Below are 17218 nucleotides of genomic sequence, written 5' to 3'. Positions count from 1 at the left end.
ACACCAAGAAACGTATTCAATTTATCTTCATGGCAGCTAAACAAACAATTGCCAGAGCCTGGAAAAAACAGCTTGTTCCCTTTGAGGAGGTAAAGAATAGGATCTCATGTTTTATGAGACTTGCTGGGATCATTCTTGACAGGCAACCCAAAGTGACAGCATATGGGACCCCTGGAAAGTTTACCTTTCTATAACTGGCAACAGTTGACTCACCAAGTCATGAGGCCTTTAGTACTATGACCTTTACCCTCTCGAGGGATTTAGCATAGGTAAGGACCAGTCTCTCCTCTCCCCCTTCTCTTTTTTTTCCCCTTCCTCTTCTATTTCCTTTCTTTCTCCCCCTCTTCACTTTAAGATTATCTTAGCCCACCGGCTTTGTGCAGGGTGGTGTAACAGGCATCTCAAGACAAAGTTTTCTAGAAAGGGATCAGTGTTCATTCTGGAGCACTGAACCACTTTAAAATATGCATAGAAGGGACCTAACAGGCCTCATACAATGTGACAACCCATCATGCCTTCATCACTGGTTATGTTGTTGCTTTTGCACTTGTTTACTTACTGTCAGACATGATGTCTTGTTCAAACGAGAACTTTGATTCACAATGTATGTTGCTTGTACCTCCTGTTAAATTTCAATAAAATTGTTTGAAATAGAAGATGCTGACGCTATATAAATAAAAAAAAAACAACAATAACCCATTACATGCAAGCAAACTTACACTTAAAAAACAATGTCTACAGTCCGTACGTAAAAAGTGATGACAGCAGGGTCCTTAATCTATTCAGTGTTCAGCCAACCCCTACCCATTAGAAAGCAACCATAACCTTATTGTTGATGTGCAGGTATGACTACAGAAGGTGCAGGGGGGGTTGCGGTCAGTTCCGGCCTGAATGTGCATTCTAACTGTGATGCCTTTAAGGCCCCATTCACTCTCGGGAACGCAAAATGAGATCGCATCCGCCTAGCGACTGCAATTTTGCCGTGCGCTATACTTTGATCTTGCAGCGATTCTCATTCTAGTGAATGAGAATCGTGACACAATCGCAGGAAACATACTACATGTAGCACGTTTGCAATTGTCGGAAATCGTAAACGTGCTGCAATTGCTGCAGTGAGAGTAATCCCATAGGACTACTCATGCACCGTCGCTTTTACTGATTGCCGGCGATCAGCAAAGCGCAAATCACTGGCAAAGAGCGCCGAGTGTGAACCTAACCTTGGGCCTTGTTCACATATAAAATTGGAATCGCTGACGCCAGCATTTCGCAATTTTGTGCGCAATTATTTTTAAACGCCCTTAGTGTGAACAAACCCTAAGAGCAGTTTGGGATTTATGTCCTAGCAATCCTGATTTCACAGTCAAAAACTAAAATACTTGCTTTCTGTGCAAGAGGCCTCTTCCCCTAAAGCAAGTAGAGCAGAAGACAGAAAGTGGCTGTTTCTGCTACATACACAAAGCTCTCAGTCAGAACGTCTCAGCTAAACTAGACAGAGATTCAAAGAAGAACTACAGAAAGTGCCCATTAAAAGTACTCCTGTTTTCATCAATTACTGAAATTATCCTTTCAACAGTTCCCTTGTTAACTTTCTGCTCTGAAAAGCAGAACATTGTTATAGTAAACTTGCATATAGTAAATCTCTGACTATAGTAAACTTAGTTCCCAGGTCCTGACCATGCACCTGTATAAATATATAATGTATGACAAATTCTGATATAGTAAACTTTTGATATCATAAACTACTTGGCCAGCTCCATAAAGATTACTGCTATTGAAAACCAGGTATATCATACAGTCCAAAACAGTCTGTATGCATGTTGGATTATTATGGCTCTGTACAAATTAACAAGCTGACACATCATTGCACTCCAGCGGTTCTGGAGGTGTGTTTAGCTTCTAAGGGTACAATGGTTAATTTGCATATATTCAGCAGTGATGCCCTGGGAGACATCTCAAGCTCACTCCAACCTGAATTATCGCAAATTCTTTCTGTTTTAGGAAAGCAAACTTTTGTTTTTCTTATCATACAGTGAGTAACTGAGAATTCCGAAGATATTTTTCCACACTTCCTGCTATGCCTGGCATAGTCTACTTTCCAAAATTAAAAACACCACATTTTAGAGTCTCAAAATTGTACTTACGCCAATGTGCGAAAATAAATAAGCATTTGGGGGCATTATATTTTAGTTAAAAGGAAACTTGAGAGAGCCCTTTTACACTTAATGCGTTGGTACAAGTTTTTTTCCCCCATAGCAGTGCATTGTGAAAAAGCTTTCAGTGAAAAGCACAGTGGGAACTGAGCCATAGGAAAACATGGACATTACTTTGTAAATCAGATGTCTTTCAGTTATAACTGAGAGCAACTGATTAAGTGTAAAAGGACCCTAAGGGCCCTTTTACACTATGTGTCAGTTATAACTGAAAGTACAACTGATGTGCAGTCCAGTGTCCATGTTTCCCTATGGCCTCTTTCACGCTATACACTGAAAAACAGAAGCTTTTTCACAACGCACAGTTATGGAGAAAAAAAAAAGGGGGCATTAAAATGCATTAAGTGTAAAATGGCCCTAGGTATACAACATTATTTTATTTACTGCGTGCTTCTGCCAGTCCTTGTAGTCCACCTGGTCTCATCTGCTGCGCTGCAGTGCCAAGGCCGCATGCACACCCTGATTGTGCTACCGTGCCTGAGAGCATTCTGCACGTCTGCAGTTACAGTCCTTGTGGCCTACGCATACACTACTACGTTACCAAGAACGGCAACCTTATTGGGAGGTGCGCATGGCTGAGGCCTCGCATGTACAGCGGGCCATGACTCAGCCGAGTCACAAAATTTATGGAGCTCACAGCAGCAACACCATGGGAGCTTCAGGGGGCTTTGTCTCAGGTACGCTTTATGTAAACGCAGGTGGCTGGATTCAATTTTCTTAGGGGATCACTTACGCTTTCCCTGTGACAGATAAGCACTAGGGATCACTCCCTGTTCTCAAATAGAGATGACCAATCAAATGCAAATAATTCTGATGCAGGATCATGCAAACGTTCTATGCAAATTTATGGAGCTTGAAAATGGACCAACTGAATTTCACCTTGCCAGGATTTGATTGGTCTGATTTTAAACTGCCTAAATAACATACATCATTTGCATAATCCTGTCTCTGCAGTGGAAAGAATCAGTATGATAGAATAGGCAGATTACACTGCACAGAATGTCAGGAATAGTGTCCTTGCGCCATCTAGCTGAAAAGTTGAGATGCACAGTCTTTTTTTTTTTTTTTTTTTTTTTTAATCTGCATTTGCTATTTGGCTTCTAACAATTTTTCCAGCTTTCCACTAAGCCATTACTCTAATCTTCACGGTGGATTAAAGGATGACTGCACTTTTAATTAAAATTGCCACCAATATGCTGCCAAAGCGCTACAATAAAAATCTATCTTTTAAAAAGTGGAAAGCCTTTTAGCAAATGCTAGCTTGTACGGAACATAAGGGAGAACAAGAGTGTTTACATATGCTGAGAGAAAGATACAGGCTGTTAAGTAAACCACTATTCTCCATAAGCCACACATCCTAAGAGTTCAGGCTTGTGCTCTCTGCATTGCAAATTATGATGTATTCAGCCCAGTATGCATGAAAAGCGATTTGTATGCTGTACAAAAAAACAGTTTTGCTTCCCCCCCATTACCCAGCTGGCTGGGATAGAAATTGTGACTCCCTGTGTGAGTGTCACATGACAGGACAGATTTTTATAAGCTGTCCAAACTGTTCTGCACAGCGTTGGTGAGCGACGTCTGCATGCACTTGCATATACGCAGAAGCCGCTGACCCGGCCTATACGGAGGGGACCCCTGAAGCATGGCTGAGAGCAGAACTGCGGCAAGGAACACAAATTATAGGGGCTGGAATAAGCCCTCATTTGTTTTGGCTCGGGTATCCTTTAAGCATGATCTACTGTACGAGGTTTTAAGTGTACAAATTTCAAAACGTGGTCCACCATTCCAGCACTGGGTCCCTCTAAGCAGATTCGACACGGACTGGTCAAATATGCTTTTGTGATGGCGCTCGCATTGGGGTAAAATCACAATCATACTGAGAATGCAGGAGTAAGGTCCTCGCATACCCAGCAGTGTGAAGCTGCTTGTGCATGGCTTTTTCCTGTGGACATGCGTGCGTGGACCGTATTGCTGCACGCTCAGTATGTTGACACTCGTATACAAAAGGAAGCACAGCCATGGATATGAAGAGAGTCCTGGCCACTGAGAGGCAGACTCAGAGGATGCTGGAACTTTCTGCAGCATCCAAGGGATACTCACTACCTAGGTAAGTATCTATCCAACTTTCTCCTCACAGGTCTCCCCTCAGCCAGCAATCTGAAGTCTGGAGATAAGCAAAGAAACAAATCTGCATGACACCTTTGGGCTTATTTTACACTGGGGCACTGCACATCCTGCAAAAACAAAATCACAATACAACACAGGGGAATTGTAGCATTATACATTTTGAACATACAGTGGAGGAAATAATTATTTGACCCCTCACTGATTTTGTAAGTTTGTCCAATGACAAAGAAATGATAAGTCTCAGAACAGTTTCATTTCAATGGTAGGTCTATTTTAACAGTGGCAGATAGCACATCAAAAGGAAAATCGAAAAAATAACCTTAAATAAAAGATAGCAACTGATTTGCATTTCATTGAGTGAAATAAGTTTTTGAACCCTCTAACAATAAAAGACTTAATACTTAGTGGAAAAACCCTTGTTTGCAAGCACAGAGGTCAAACGTTTCTTGTAATTGATGACCAAGTTTGCACACATTTTAGGAGGAATGTTGGTCCACTCCTCTTTGCAGATCATCTCTAAATCCCTAAGGCTTCGAGGCTCTCTGTGCAACTCTGAGCTTGAGCTCCCTCCATAGGTTTTCTATTGGATTAAGGTCCGGAGACTGACTAGGCCACTCCATGACCTTAATGTGCTTCTTCTTGAGCCACTCCTTTGTTGCCTTTGCTGTATGTTTTGGGTCATTGTCGTGCTGGAACACCCATCCACGACCCATTTTCAGTTTCCTGGCAGAGGGAAGGAGGTTGTCGTTCAGGATTTCACGATACATGGCTCTGTCCATTTTCCCGTTAATGCGATTAAGTTGTCCTGTGCCCTTAGCAGAAAAACACCCCCAAAGCAAAATGTTTCCACCCCCATGCTTGACGGTGGGGACGGTGTTTTGGGGGTCATAGGCAGCATTTTTCTTTCTCCAAACACAGCGAGTTGAGTTAATGCCAAAAAGCTCTATTTTGGTCTCATCAAACCACAGCACCTTCTCCCAGTCACTCACAGAATCATTCAGGTGTTCATTGGCAAACTTCAGACGGGCCTGCACATGTGCCTTCTTGAGCAGGGGGACCTTGCGAGCCCTGCAGGATTTTAATCCATTGCGGTGTAATATGTTTCCAATGGTTTTCTTGGTGACTGTGGTCCCTGCTAATTTGAGGTCATTCACTAACTCCTCCCGTGTAGTTCTAGGATGCTTTTTCACCTTTCTCAGAACCATTGACACCCCACGAGGTGAGATCTTGCGTGGAGCCCCAGAGTGAGGTCGATTGATGGTCATTTTGTGCTCCTTCCATTTTCGAACAATCGCACCAACAGTTGTCAACTTCTCTCCCAGCTTCTTGCTAATGGTTTTGTAGCCCATTCCAGCCTTGTGCAGGTCTACAGTTTTGTCTCTGACATCCTTGGACATCTCTTTTGTCTTTCCCATGTTGGAGAGTTTGGAGTCTGCTTGATTGATTCTGTGGACAGGTGTCCTTTATACAGGTGACTAGTTAAGACAGGTGTCCTTAATGAGGGTGACTAATTGAGTAGAAGTTTCTAACCACTCTGTGGGAGCCAGAACTCTTAATGGTTGGTAGGGGTTCAAAAACTTATTTTACTCAATGAAATGCAAATCAGTTGCTATCTTTTATTTAAGGTTATTTTTTCGATTTTCCTTTTGATGTGCTATCTGCCACTGTTAAAATAAACCTACCATTGAAATGATACTGTTCTGAGACTTTTCATTTCTTTGTCATTGGACAAACTTACAAAATCAGTGAGGGGTCAAATAATTATTTCCTCCACTGTATGCTTCACTGCAACTGTATAGGCACATAGTCAGGTAATGCACAGCATATCTTGCTTTATTCCTTTGCTTCCGCCGCACCGCACTGCCAATGTGCTGATGGTAATATACCATTACAATATACAATAGTTGTATTGTGTACAATGCAATGCAGCCTATCATTGGGAAAGTAGGGGAACCTGAAGTGAGAGGCATGTGGTGGTGGCCATATTTAACTTTTTTTAACAATACCAGTTGCCTGGCAGTCCTGCTGATCTTTCTGGCATTACTAGTGTCTGAAACACACCCCTGAATCAAGCATGCAGCTAATCTAGTCAGACTTCAGTCAGAGCACCTAATCTGCATGCATGTTCGGGGTCTATGGAGTAATAGGAGAAAGATGATCAGCAGGTCAGCCATGCAATTTGCACATTTGAAAGGAAACTAAAAATGTCAACATCCATATTAACTTGCCTATTCTGCATTGGTAGCATAGCAGGATGCGTGAAAACCAAGACTCTGAAATGCCATTTAAACTGATTCTCTGATGCACATTTTAAGTAGCAAAATGTTATTCTTATGAAATATTACAAGCCAAAAAAAACCCCAACAAAAACAGTATCCAATACTAATTGCAGTAATTGACATATTTGGGGATGCGGTATTTTAATTTAGCAGATCCTGAGGCCAGTTTCATATTAGCAGCCTGCGTTCATGTTGCAATCGGACAGCTAAAAAGAAGCCTCATATACACCTATGTTGATGAGCTGTAATGTCATTTTTGTCAGCCAACCGAACTATAAATGAGGCTCTCTAGCGCTCGTCTCTTGTGGCCAAAATATAAATTGCAAGGAAGTGCACTGAAAAAATACACTACCGCGCATGCGCACTGAGAAACAGTTTAAAATCCCTGCAGCGCCATTGACTTACATGGCTTCCGATTAACGCACGTCACTACGGATGTTGACCCGTAGCGTGCTAATGCATTTGCGTCAGATGCAATACTTCCGACGCATCGCATCAGGTATGAAATGTCCTATAGACTTTCATTGCTTTAGGGCTCAGACACACTAGAAGTGCTTTTCTGAGCGTTTGCGATTAGCACTTTGAGCGCTTTTTAAAAATCGTGGTAAAAATCACCAACATTTTACGCGTCCACGATTTCATGAGATCGCTGCCATTTTTACAGCAATTTTAACGCAAGTGATTGGGAGCGAATTTTAAAAAGTGCTCAGAAAGCGCTGATCAATCGCAAACGCTCAGAAAAGTGCTTATGGTGTGTCTGGGCCCTAAGTGTTACCGGTAAGGTTAACAGGGTAAATGCGGGTAATGCAACACAATGAAAACATTCTAGTGTGAAACGGACCTGAAGGTCTCTTCTAATCTTATAGTAATACTGACATTATAAAGTCATGCCAATCCTAATTCAACACAACAGTTTGAGGAAGTGGTCATGTCTGAAAACAGCTTGGAGGGGCTGCATGACACTTGTGCCTTGAGGCTCACCTTGCACCCAAAGCAGTGTTCTTCCCAGGCATTTTTAGCCGTGTGCGCCACCCGGCTAGTTTTGGTGAGCACCCGGCTCTCATCGGCTCACCTCCTCCTAGTTGCACACAGAAGCACCAGACCTGCATTCTCTCATCTCGACCCACCAGGCTATTTTTTCATGCCCCCCGGCTGGAAAAAAAATTCTTGGGAGAACACTGCCATACATTATTTAATTTTCCCCATGCACCAACACGGCCACCAGATCATAATTTTGACAAACGTCAGATGAAAATCGATTGAAATGATGATCCGGCGGCCATGCTGGGGTGAGTATTAGGCCCGGTTCCCATCTGCAGTCAGACCACAGCCAGCCAGCAGAAGGGAACAATTGTAGTGTTCCCTCTGATGGTCTACTGTGATCTGGCCGGAGCTCAGGGTGGATGAGTTTCAACCATAGGCTATATGGGTAACGCATCAGTCTGTGGGAAAATCGCAGATGGCACAGAAGCGTGGCCCACTTACCTCAACGGATCCGTTGCAAACCAACAAATGTAAACAGATCCCATTTATAAAATAGGGTTCGTTCACCGTCAGTTTTCTGCAGGGCTGTGGCGTCGGTACAAAAGTCTTCTGACTCCTCAGTTTATGAAACCACGATTCCAACTCTGACTCCAGGTACCCAAAATGGCTCCGACTCCTTAGTCTAATACTTAACAGGGTTGTGAATTTTGTACAAAAATCATCCGACCCTGACTCCTCGGTTTATGAAATCAATGACTCAGACTCCAGGTACCCAAAATTGCCCCGACTCCTCTACTCTGACTCCACAGCCCTGGTTTTCTGATGTGCTCCTTCCGACATCTCCCCGTTGCCCATACTACGTGACCTGGCGGTGTTACATGAGTATACCCATGCGGCTGGGTCACGGAGTAAAGACCCCAGGGAGATGACTGAAAACACAAGACGCACGCTGTACAGGTGACTGTATTTCGCAACCACTAATACTCTGCAAGGCCCCTAGGGGATCAGAATTAGTTAAAGCGGTATCGTCACCATAAAAATCAAATTTCAACAGCAACTGGTCTGAGTGTATTAAGTGATAAAGATGCTAATGCTGCATTCAAAACTTTTTCTGCTGTTACGATTTGGAGTTATCACATACTTAAGGAGCACTGGCCTTTAGTAGTCGTGCCAAAAAATTGCATGCTGGGGGTTCTTTTTATCTATAATCTATTCCTCCTCTTCCCTTTGTTTCCCTGCCAGCTGCTTATCTGAAACCTAATCCCCTGCTCACTTGTGTTTACAAGCAAGGCTGAGGCGACTCAGCGATTGGAGGAGACAAGAAAAAAAGTAAAGGGCAGAAATGACATCACGAGTTAGCCTGAACTGTGGGGAAAAGACATGGCCCCCACCAGGAACAGAATTCTCGTCATTTACTATACAGCATTAACTGAAATCATAACGTGGACAGTATAATACATGTGTTATGTAAGTAGATCAAGTATTTATCTACTTATATGTGTGTTTTTTTTCCTGGCATAGTATGGCTGATCCTACTGCTTTAAAGGGATTCCAAAATTATGTGCAGTGATTGTCAGTAATGGATCCCTCTCAGATGATGACAGAGGCTAGTGATGTAGGCGAACAGCTCACCTGCAAACAGCTATGGCCCTGTACTACTTATGGATTGCTGTCTCTCATTAGTATGCATGCCCTGGGCCGGACAAGTTCAGTAGTAAGCATGGCCAGGCCCGGAGGTGCGCACCTGTGGCCAAGCACGCTTAGTGACATCATGTACATGCACAAAGCCTGCGTGGCCATAGGCACGCAATCAAGGACACGCACCGCCGGGCCAGGGCCTCCATACTACTAAACGCGTCCCGCCCAGGGCATGCATACAACTGAGACAGCGACCCAGAAATAGTACAGTGGCATAGCTGTTCGCAGGCGAGCTGTTCGCCTAGATCACTAACAGAGGCATCGTCAAGCTGCAATCTGCCAGCAGACTTTGGAAAAACTCTGGACTCCTAGAAGCATGCAGCTAATCCAGTCAGAAACATCTGATCTGCATGCTTGTTCATGGTCTATGTCTAATGCCGGGCATACACTATTCGTTTTATGCGCCGGATCGAGCCAGCGGCTCGATGCCGGCGCATCCCCGCTCGTCCGCGCGGATCGATTGCCGCTCGTCCCCGCCGGCGCTTCCTTATCACCGCTCGATTCCCTGCCATTGTCCGCCGGCAGGAATCGAGCAGGCGCGGGTCGAGCAGCATGATCGAGCCAGCTGAATATTATCAGCTAGCCGGATCAGCTGGTCGATACACGGTACAGAAACGTACCATGTATCACCAGCATTAAAGTAATAGAGGCAAAGGATCAGCAGGATAGCCAGGCAACTGGTATGGTTTAAAATAAAACAAACATGGAAGCCTCCATATTGCTTTCAGTTCAGGCACCCTTTAATCTCATCTCCGAAAACGCATTCCCATGGCTTCTCCCTTGTGCAGCTAATTTGCACATGCTGAAAAGTGGCATTCTCATTGCAACTGAATGCCAGAGAACAACATTCTAACCAACTGTGAAAAAAGGAGCGTACAACGTTTACAGTCAGTTTTGGAAATTGCTAGTCATTTTCATGTTCATTCTCAAATTCTACAACTCACATGTGCAGAAATCACGGCATACTTGCTTTATTTCCGCAGCACTATGCATTTTTGTGCATTGTAGTGTGCGTTTCTTACAAAGGGATAGCAGTAAAAAATTTAGGTTTCCATGGAAAAATGCACTGCATGCAAATGATGGGTTGGAATGCTGATATTAATAGGTCTGTGAAAAATGCATGCATAATAATTACAGAAAAGACATAAAATGCCTGATGTGGCAAAGGGCCTTTACTATTTAAGTGGAAAGGTAATTATAATGACATTAAATTCCATATAGTATTGTGCAGCTCCCAGTCTGCCTATTACAATTTTTATGCAAAAGTAGGACTTCCCTTTTAGTGAAAAATAAGGTCAAGCATGGCGAAGCAGAAAATATGTAGTTTCATTTGCAGTGGAGAAAACAACATACTTCCATCATGCTATATCAAACCCCCACATCAACAAAGGCATGGCAAGCCCTTACGCTATAGAAACCCCGTGCAGCCATACGGGAGCCGTGCTGCTCATACACCCCATCCCGACCTCGCATCACCCAGGTTAGCCCCGCCTTCCCTCAGGCGCCCGCCATTCCTGCACCCGTCCCGCACTATCCGATACCTCCACCGGCCGCTGCATACGCCGCACAGCGAGCCTTTCTCCGGCTTCTGCAGCCCCGCACTTCCCGCACCGATACTCACCTACGCGAGCGCTCTTTCCCGACAATGAAATGGCGACTGCAATGCTCCGGATGTGACTCTGAACAAGATGGCGGTCAGGGGGAGAGGCGTGTTGTCATGGAGACTGAACAGCCTCTGCTGCTGAAAAGAGGAAGTCCGGGAAGTGGGGCTGTGTTCAAGTCAAAGTTCAGGTTGCGGGATTCTACGTGAGGGGAATGTGTTAGCAGAGTTTCTTTTCTAAAAGGCGTCTTGCATGGCTGAGGTAGAGAATAGGTTCCTGAAGAGCAGGTGTCCATAAATTGTGCGATTTTCAGGGAAGAGTCGCCTGAACGATCAGAAAAATGCAATTATCAGATGTGATTGGATTGGCAGAAAATAAACCTCGTTGTTCCAAATCAACTGTGAACGGTTTTTAAAGGAAAGATCTGGGAAATGTAAATAAAAAAAAATAACAAAATCAGATCTACTTACCTGGGGCATCCTCCAGTCCCTGGAAGCCAATGCAGGCATTCTCAACCAGGGTTCCTTTAGTTCTCTGCAGGGGTTCCTTGACATTTTTCTCCATCATGGGGTATTATTATTTAGTATTTATATAGCACCAACATCTTCTGGAGCACTGTACAGAGTGTATATAGTCTTGTCACTAACTGTCCCTCGGAGGAGCTCACAATCTAATCTCTACCTTATGCCTAGTACACACCATACAATTTTCTTTAAGATTTTCTGTTATGCTGGGAATACACGGGTCGATCCGGCGGCCGATTAGCCGCCGGATCAACCCCAGCCGCCTCCCGGGGATCGATTACCGCTCGTCCCCGCCGGCGCTTCCTTATCAGCGCTCGATTCCCTGCCATTGTCTGCCGGCAGGGGTCTAGCGGCTTGATCAGGCGAGCTGAATATTATCAGCTGGCCGGATTAGCTGTTCGATACACGGTACAGAAATGTACCGTGTATCCCCAGCATTAGATTTACCTGCCAGATAGATCATTTCCAACATGTTGGAAATTAACTAACCATCTATCTGCTTAGCAATTAACCACTTGAGGACCCACCCTTTACCCCCCCTTAACGACCAGCGCTGTTGTTGCTGATCTGTGCTGGGTGGGCTCTCCAGCCCCCAGCACAGATCAGCGTGCAGGCAGAGCGACCAGATCGCCCCCCTTTTTTCCCCACTAGGGGGATGATGTGCTGGGGGGTCTGATCGCTCCTGCCTGCGGGGGGGGGGGGGGGCACCTCAAAGCCCCCCTCCGCGGCGAAATCCTCCCCCTCCCTCTCCTACCTGGCCCCCCCTGGAGATCCGGGCTGCACAGGACGCTATCCGTCCTGTGCAGCCAGTGACGGGACGTCCCCTGTCACATGGCGGCGATCCCCGGCCGCTGATTGGCCGGGGATCGCCGATCTGCCTTACGGCGCTGCTGCGCAGCAGCGCCGTACAAATGTAAACAAAGCGGATTATTTCCGCTTGTGTTTACATTTAGCCTGCGAGCCGCCATCGGCGGCCCGCAGGCTATTCACGGAGCCCCCCGCCGTGAATTGACAGGAAGCAGCCGCTCGCACGAGCGGCTGCTTCCTGATTAATCAGCCTGCAGCTGGCGACGCAATACTGCGTCGCTGGTCCTGCAGCTGCCACTTTGCTGACGCGCGGTATGAGTGCGCGGTCGGCAAGTGGTTAAGCATTGTTCTACTCAGCAGGGGATAACCAGAAGATAATGCACCAGAGATAATGACCAGCCTCTAACAGTACTTTACAGAAAATAATCTAATTACAGAAAATCTAACAGAAAATTGTATGGTGTGTACTAGGCATTAGTCATATGTCTATGTACGCATCGTGTAGTGCATGTATTGTAGTCTAGGGACAATTTTAGGGGGAAGCCAATTAACGTATCTGTATGTTTTTGGGAGGAAACCCACACAGACACAGGGAGAACATACAACCTCCATGCAGATACTACCCTGGCTGGGATACAAATTCGGGGACCCAGCACTGCAAGACAAGCATGCTAACCACTACACCACCGTGCTGCCCAGTAGGAGGATGTATGATAGAGAGTACACTATAATGGGGGGTACTGCAAAAAGAAGCACTAAATTGGGGGTCAGAATTATAATGAGCACATTAATAAAAAAGCACCAGAATAAGGAAACATTGTAATGAAGGGCACTGTAATAGGGCGGTAGTGACATAAACAGCCACACCAGCCTTTAAAGACCAAGTCAGGGGTCCCTCGAGATCCAAAAATTACTTGCAGGGGTACCTTGAGGTTCAAAAAGCATTTGGAGGGTTCCTCCAGGGTAAAAAGGTTGAGAAAGGCTGAGCCAATGTATCCCTCGCCGCAGCTCCACTCCAAGCCGATCTCCTGAGGTTCCCTCCATATAGCAGCAGCTGCTGACCACGCTGGTGGCTATCTGGCTCTTTTGTGGGGAGGGCTCTTTGGTTACCTAAAGGGGGTCTCTTTGGCTACCCAAAGGGGGTCTCACTGGCGGCCCTCCAGGGGGGGGGGGGGGGGTTGCAATTTATAGACCCTCACCCTAGGAGCTTTATAGCCTAGAAACCTATAGCCTTTTCTTTAGGTTTTTATGTGCACTCCTGGCGATGAAGTGTGCTGTGTAATGACTACAATTCTCACAACTTTATGTTCATAATCTAAATTATTTTATTGCTTACATTTCAAAAAACAAAAATTTTAATTGTCATTGTATGGATTTCTATATACAAATACGTGAAAATCTGCATGTTGCTGGTATATTCTTGTGGCAGGATTGTCAGCCATAAAATCAAACTCCATTTACCCACTGCTCTGTGTTTATTATGCAGTCTACAACCTGACCCTGCATTGCAACCATTCCAATATAATCATAAATATTTCTGCTGCAATTAATCTCAGTCAGCCTGGCTCTATTTGGTACATTGAAGGGGGAAAGGAAATGTATAGAAAAAGCAACTTGCTGTGTGATTTAAAATCACAAATTAACTCAAAAGTGCGGCAAGACGTGCACAATTCTACTATGTGTGCTCCCATCCGAGGTGTCTGGCAGACCTCTAGCCTCTTTGTGTCAGGTAGAACCCCAGTATTGCTTTTAGCTACAATTTATCCCCCTCCCAACAGGAGACCACCCCAAGGGCCATGACACACAAGACTGGAGACCACAGCTGCAGCCTGAAGATGTGGTGTCCTGTGTGTCATGGACCTGGGCAGACATTACACAAATTATGTAATGCATGTGGAACATCCAGTAAAATTTACATGCACTCTCTGCGCACCTAAGTTATAGCACAGTTTACTGAATATACTCTAAAGTCTCTACCATATCATGTACAGTGGGTTGCAAAAGTATTCGGCCCCCTTGAAGTTTTCCACATTTTGTCGCATTACTGCCACAAACATGCATCAATTTTATTGGAATTCCACATGCAAGACCAATGCAAAGTGGTGTACATGTGAGAAGTGGATTGAAAATCATACATCATTCCAAACATTTTTTACAAAAAAAATAACTGCAAAGTGGGGTGTGCGTAATCATTCGGCCCCTGAGTCAATACTTTGTAGCAGGGCTGTGGAGTCGGTCCAAAAATCTTCCGACTCCGACTCCTCAGTTTCTGAAAGGAGGGGAGATAAGAACCAGCCACACTGGCGCATGGCAGCCGCACTGAGGACTTTAAATGCTGGACGTGACCGATGATGTCACTTCCTGCATTTAAATTCACCGCGCGGCTGCCGTGCGCCAGTGTGGCTGGTTCTTATCTCCTCTCCTGCCCGGTCCGATCTGAGAGGTGAGGCGGCGGCAGCACGGGGAACGAGGGGAGCGGAGCAGAGCAGAGAGGGGCTGTATATATTACATTGTAGGAGCCAACCTGACTGCATTTTGTGGGCGTATCTGCAGCTCATCTGACTGCATTTTGTGGGCGAATCTGCAGCCGATCTGACTGCATTTTGTGGGAGAATCTGCAGCCGATCTGACTGCATTTTGTGGGAGTATCTGCGGCCGATCTGACTGCATTTTGTGGACGAATCTGCGGCTGATCTGACTGCATTTTGTGGGCGAATCTGCGGCCGATCTGACTGCATTTTGTGGGAGAATCTGTGGCCGATCTGACTGCATTTTGTGGGCGAATCTGCGGCTGATCTGACTGCATTTTGTGGGCGAATCTGCGGCCGATCTGACTGCATTTTGTGGGAGAATCTGTGGCCGATCTGACTGCATTTCGTGGGCGAATCTGCGTCCGATCTGACTGCATTTTGTGGGCGAATCTGCGGCCGATCTGACTGCATTTTGTGGGCGAATCTGCAGCCGATCTGACTGCATTTTGTGGGCGAATCTGCGGCCGATCTGACTGTATTTTGTGGGCGAATCTGGGGCCGATCTGACTGCATTTTGTGGGCGAATCTGCGGCCGAGCTGACTGCATTTTGTGGGCGAATCTGCCGGCCCTCCACCATGTGGTCTGGAAAAAAAACGGCCCTCCGTGCGGCCGTGCCCGCGAAGTTGGACAGCACTGGTCTAATACTTAACAGGGCTGTGGATTTTGTACAAAAATCATGCGACTCCGACTCCTCAGTTTCTGAAACCACGACTCCAACTCCGGGTGCCCAAAATTGCTCAGACTCCTCGACTCCGACTCCGACCACAGCCCTGCTTTGTAGAACCACCTTTTGCTGCAATTACAGCTGCCAGTCTTTTAGGGTATGTCTCTACCAGCTTTGCACATCTAGAGACTGAAATCCTTGCCCATTCTTCCTTGCAAAACAGCTCCAGCTCAGTCAGATTAGATGGACAGCGTTTGTGAACAGCAGTTTTCAGATCTTGCCACAGATTCTCGATTGGATTTAGATCTGGACTTTGACTGGGCCATTCTAACACATAGATATGTTTTGTTTTAAACCATTCCATTGTTGCCCTGGCTTTATGTTTAGGGTCATTGCCCTGCTGGAAGGTTAACCTCCGCCCCAGTCTCAAGTCTTCTGCAGTCTCCAAGAGGTTTTCTTCCAAGTTTGCCCTGTATTTGGCTCCATCCATCTTCCCATCAACTCTGACCAGCTTCCCTGTCCCTGCTGAAAAGAGGCACCCCCCGAGTATGATGCTGCCACCACCATATTTGACAGTAGGGATGGTGTGTTCAGAGTGATGTGCAGTGTTAGTTTTCTGCCACACATAGCGTTTTGCATTTTGACCAAAAAGTTCCATTTTGGTCTCATCTGACCAGAGCACCTTCTTCCACATGGTTGCTGTGTCCCCCACATGGCTTGTGGCCAACTTTGTACAGTGCATGACTAATAGTTGTCCTATGGACAGAGTCTCCCACCTGAGCTGTAGATCTCTGCAGCTCGTCCAGAGTCACCATGGGCCTCTTGATTGCATTTCTGATCAGCGCTCTTCTTGTTCGGCTTGTGAGTTTAGGTGGATGGCCTTGTCTTGGTAGGTTTACAGTTGTGCCATACTCCTTCCATTTCTGAATGATCGCTTGAACAGTGCTCCGTGGGATGTTCAAGGCTTTGGAAATCTTTTTCTAGCCTAAGCCTGCTTTAAATTTCTCAATAACTTGATCCCTGACCTGTCTTGGACCTGTCTTGTGTGTTCTTTGGACTTCACGGTGTTGTTGCTCCCAATATTCTTTTGGACAACCTCTGAGGCCCTCACAGAGCAGCTGTATTTGTACTGACATTAGATAACACACAGGTGCACTCTATTTAGTCATTAGCACTCATCAGGCAATGTCTATCGGCAACTGACTGCACTCAGATCAAAGGTGGCCAAATAATTATGCACACACCACTTTGCAGTTATTTATTTGTAAAAAAATGTTTGGAATCATGTATGATTTTCATTCCACTTCTCATGTGTACACCACTTTGTGTTGGTCTTTCATGTGGAATTCCAATAAAATTGATTCATGTTTGTGGCAGTAATATGACAAAATGTGGAAAACTTCAAGGGGGCCGAATACTTTTGCAACCCACTGTATTTACATATAATCCTACCACATTCACAGTCTACTGTCCTACAATTATATGTATTTATATAGCAATGACATCTTCTGACAGTCCTCATAGGAGCTTACAATCTAGTTCCTACCATAGTCATAGTGTAATGTCCTACCATATTATTATAATTATGTATTTATATAGCACTGACATCTTCTGTAGCACATCACAGAGTACATAGTCATGTCACTGACTGTCCTCAGAGGAGATCACCATCTAATCCTACAATAGTCATAGTCCTACTACAGCTGTTCTCAAACTGGATGCTGCAGCCCCCTGGTGCAACCTGAGCACTTCCCTGGGGTGGAGCAGTGGTATTTCCGTGTTGGCAGTTGGG

The 17218-nt window shown here is 45.4% G+C and overlaps 1 protein-coding gene across 3 annotated transcripts in view; it reads right to left on the bottom strand.

Annotated features, from left to right (window-relative positions):
• LOC137532879 (serine/arginine-rich splicing factor 5-like) overlaps positions 1-11020 on the bottom strand; it is a 33735-nt gene extending 22715 nt beyond the window's left edge. The window contains exons 1-2 of one of the 3 annotated variants that reach the window (XM_068253853.1): positions 10920-11020; positions 560-666 (exon numbers count right to left, since the gene is read on the bottom strand). In XM_068253853.1, coding sequence (XP_068109954.1) covers positions 560-569 — 10 coding nt within the window. In that variant the 5' untranslated portion in view covers positions 570-666; positions 10920-11020. The remainder of the gene's footprint in view (positions 1-559; positions 667-10919) is intronic. The other 2 variants (XM_068253854.1, XM_068253855.1) reach the window with 2 other exon arrangements.
• Positions 11021-17218: the final 6198 nt, after the last annotated feature.

Source organism: Hyperolius riggenbachi, chromosome 9 (genome assembly GCF_040937935.1).
Source record: "Hyperolius riggenbachi isolate aHypRig1 chromosome 9, aHypRig1.pri, whole genome shotgun sequence".
Lineage (NCBI taxonomy): Eukaryota > Metazoa > Chordata > Amphibia > Anura > Hyperoliidae > Hyperolius > Hyperolius riggenbachi.
Note: the sequence above shows the minus strand (reverse complement) of the source record. Positions and strands in the feature narration are given on the sequence as shown.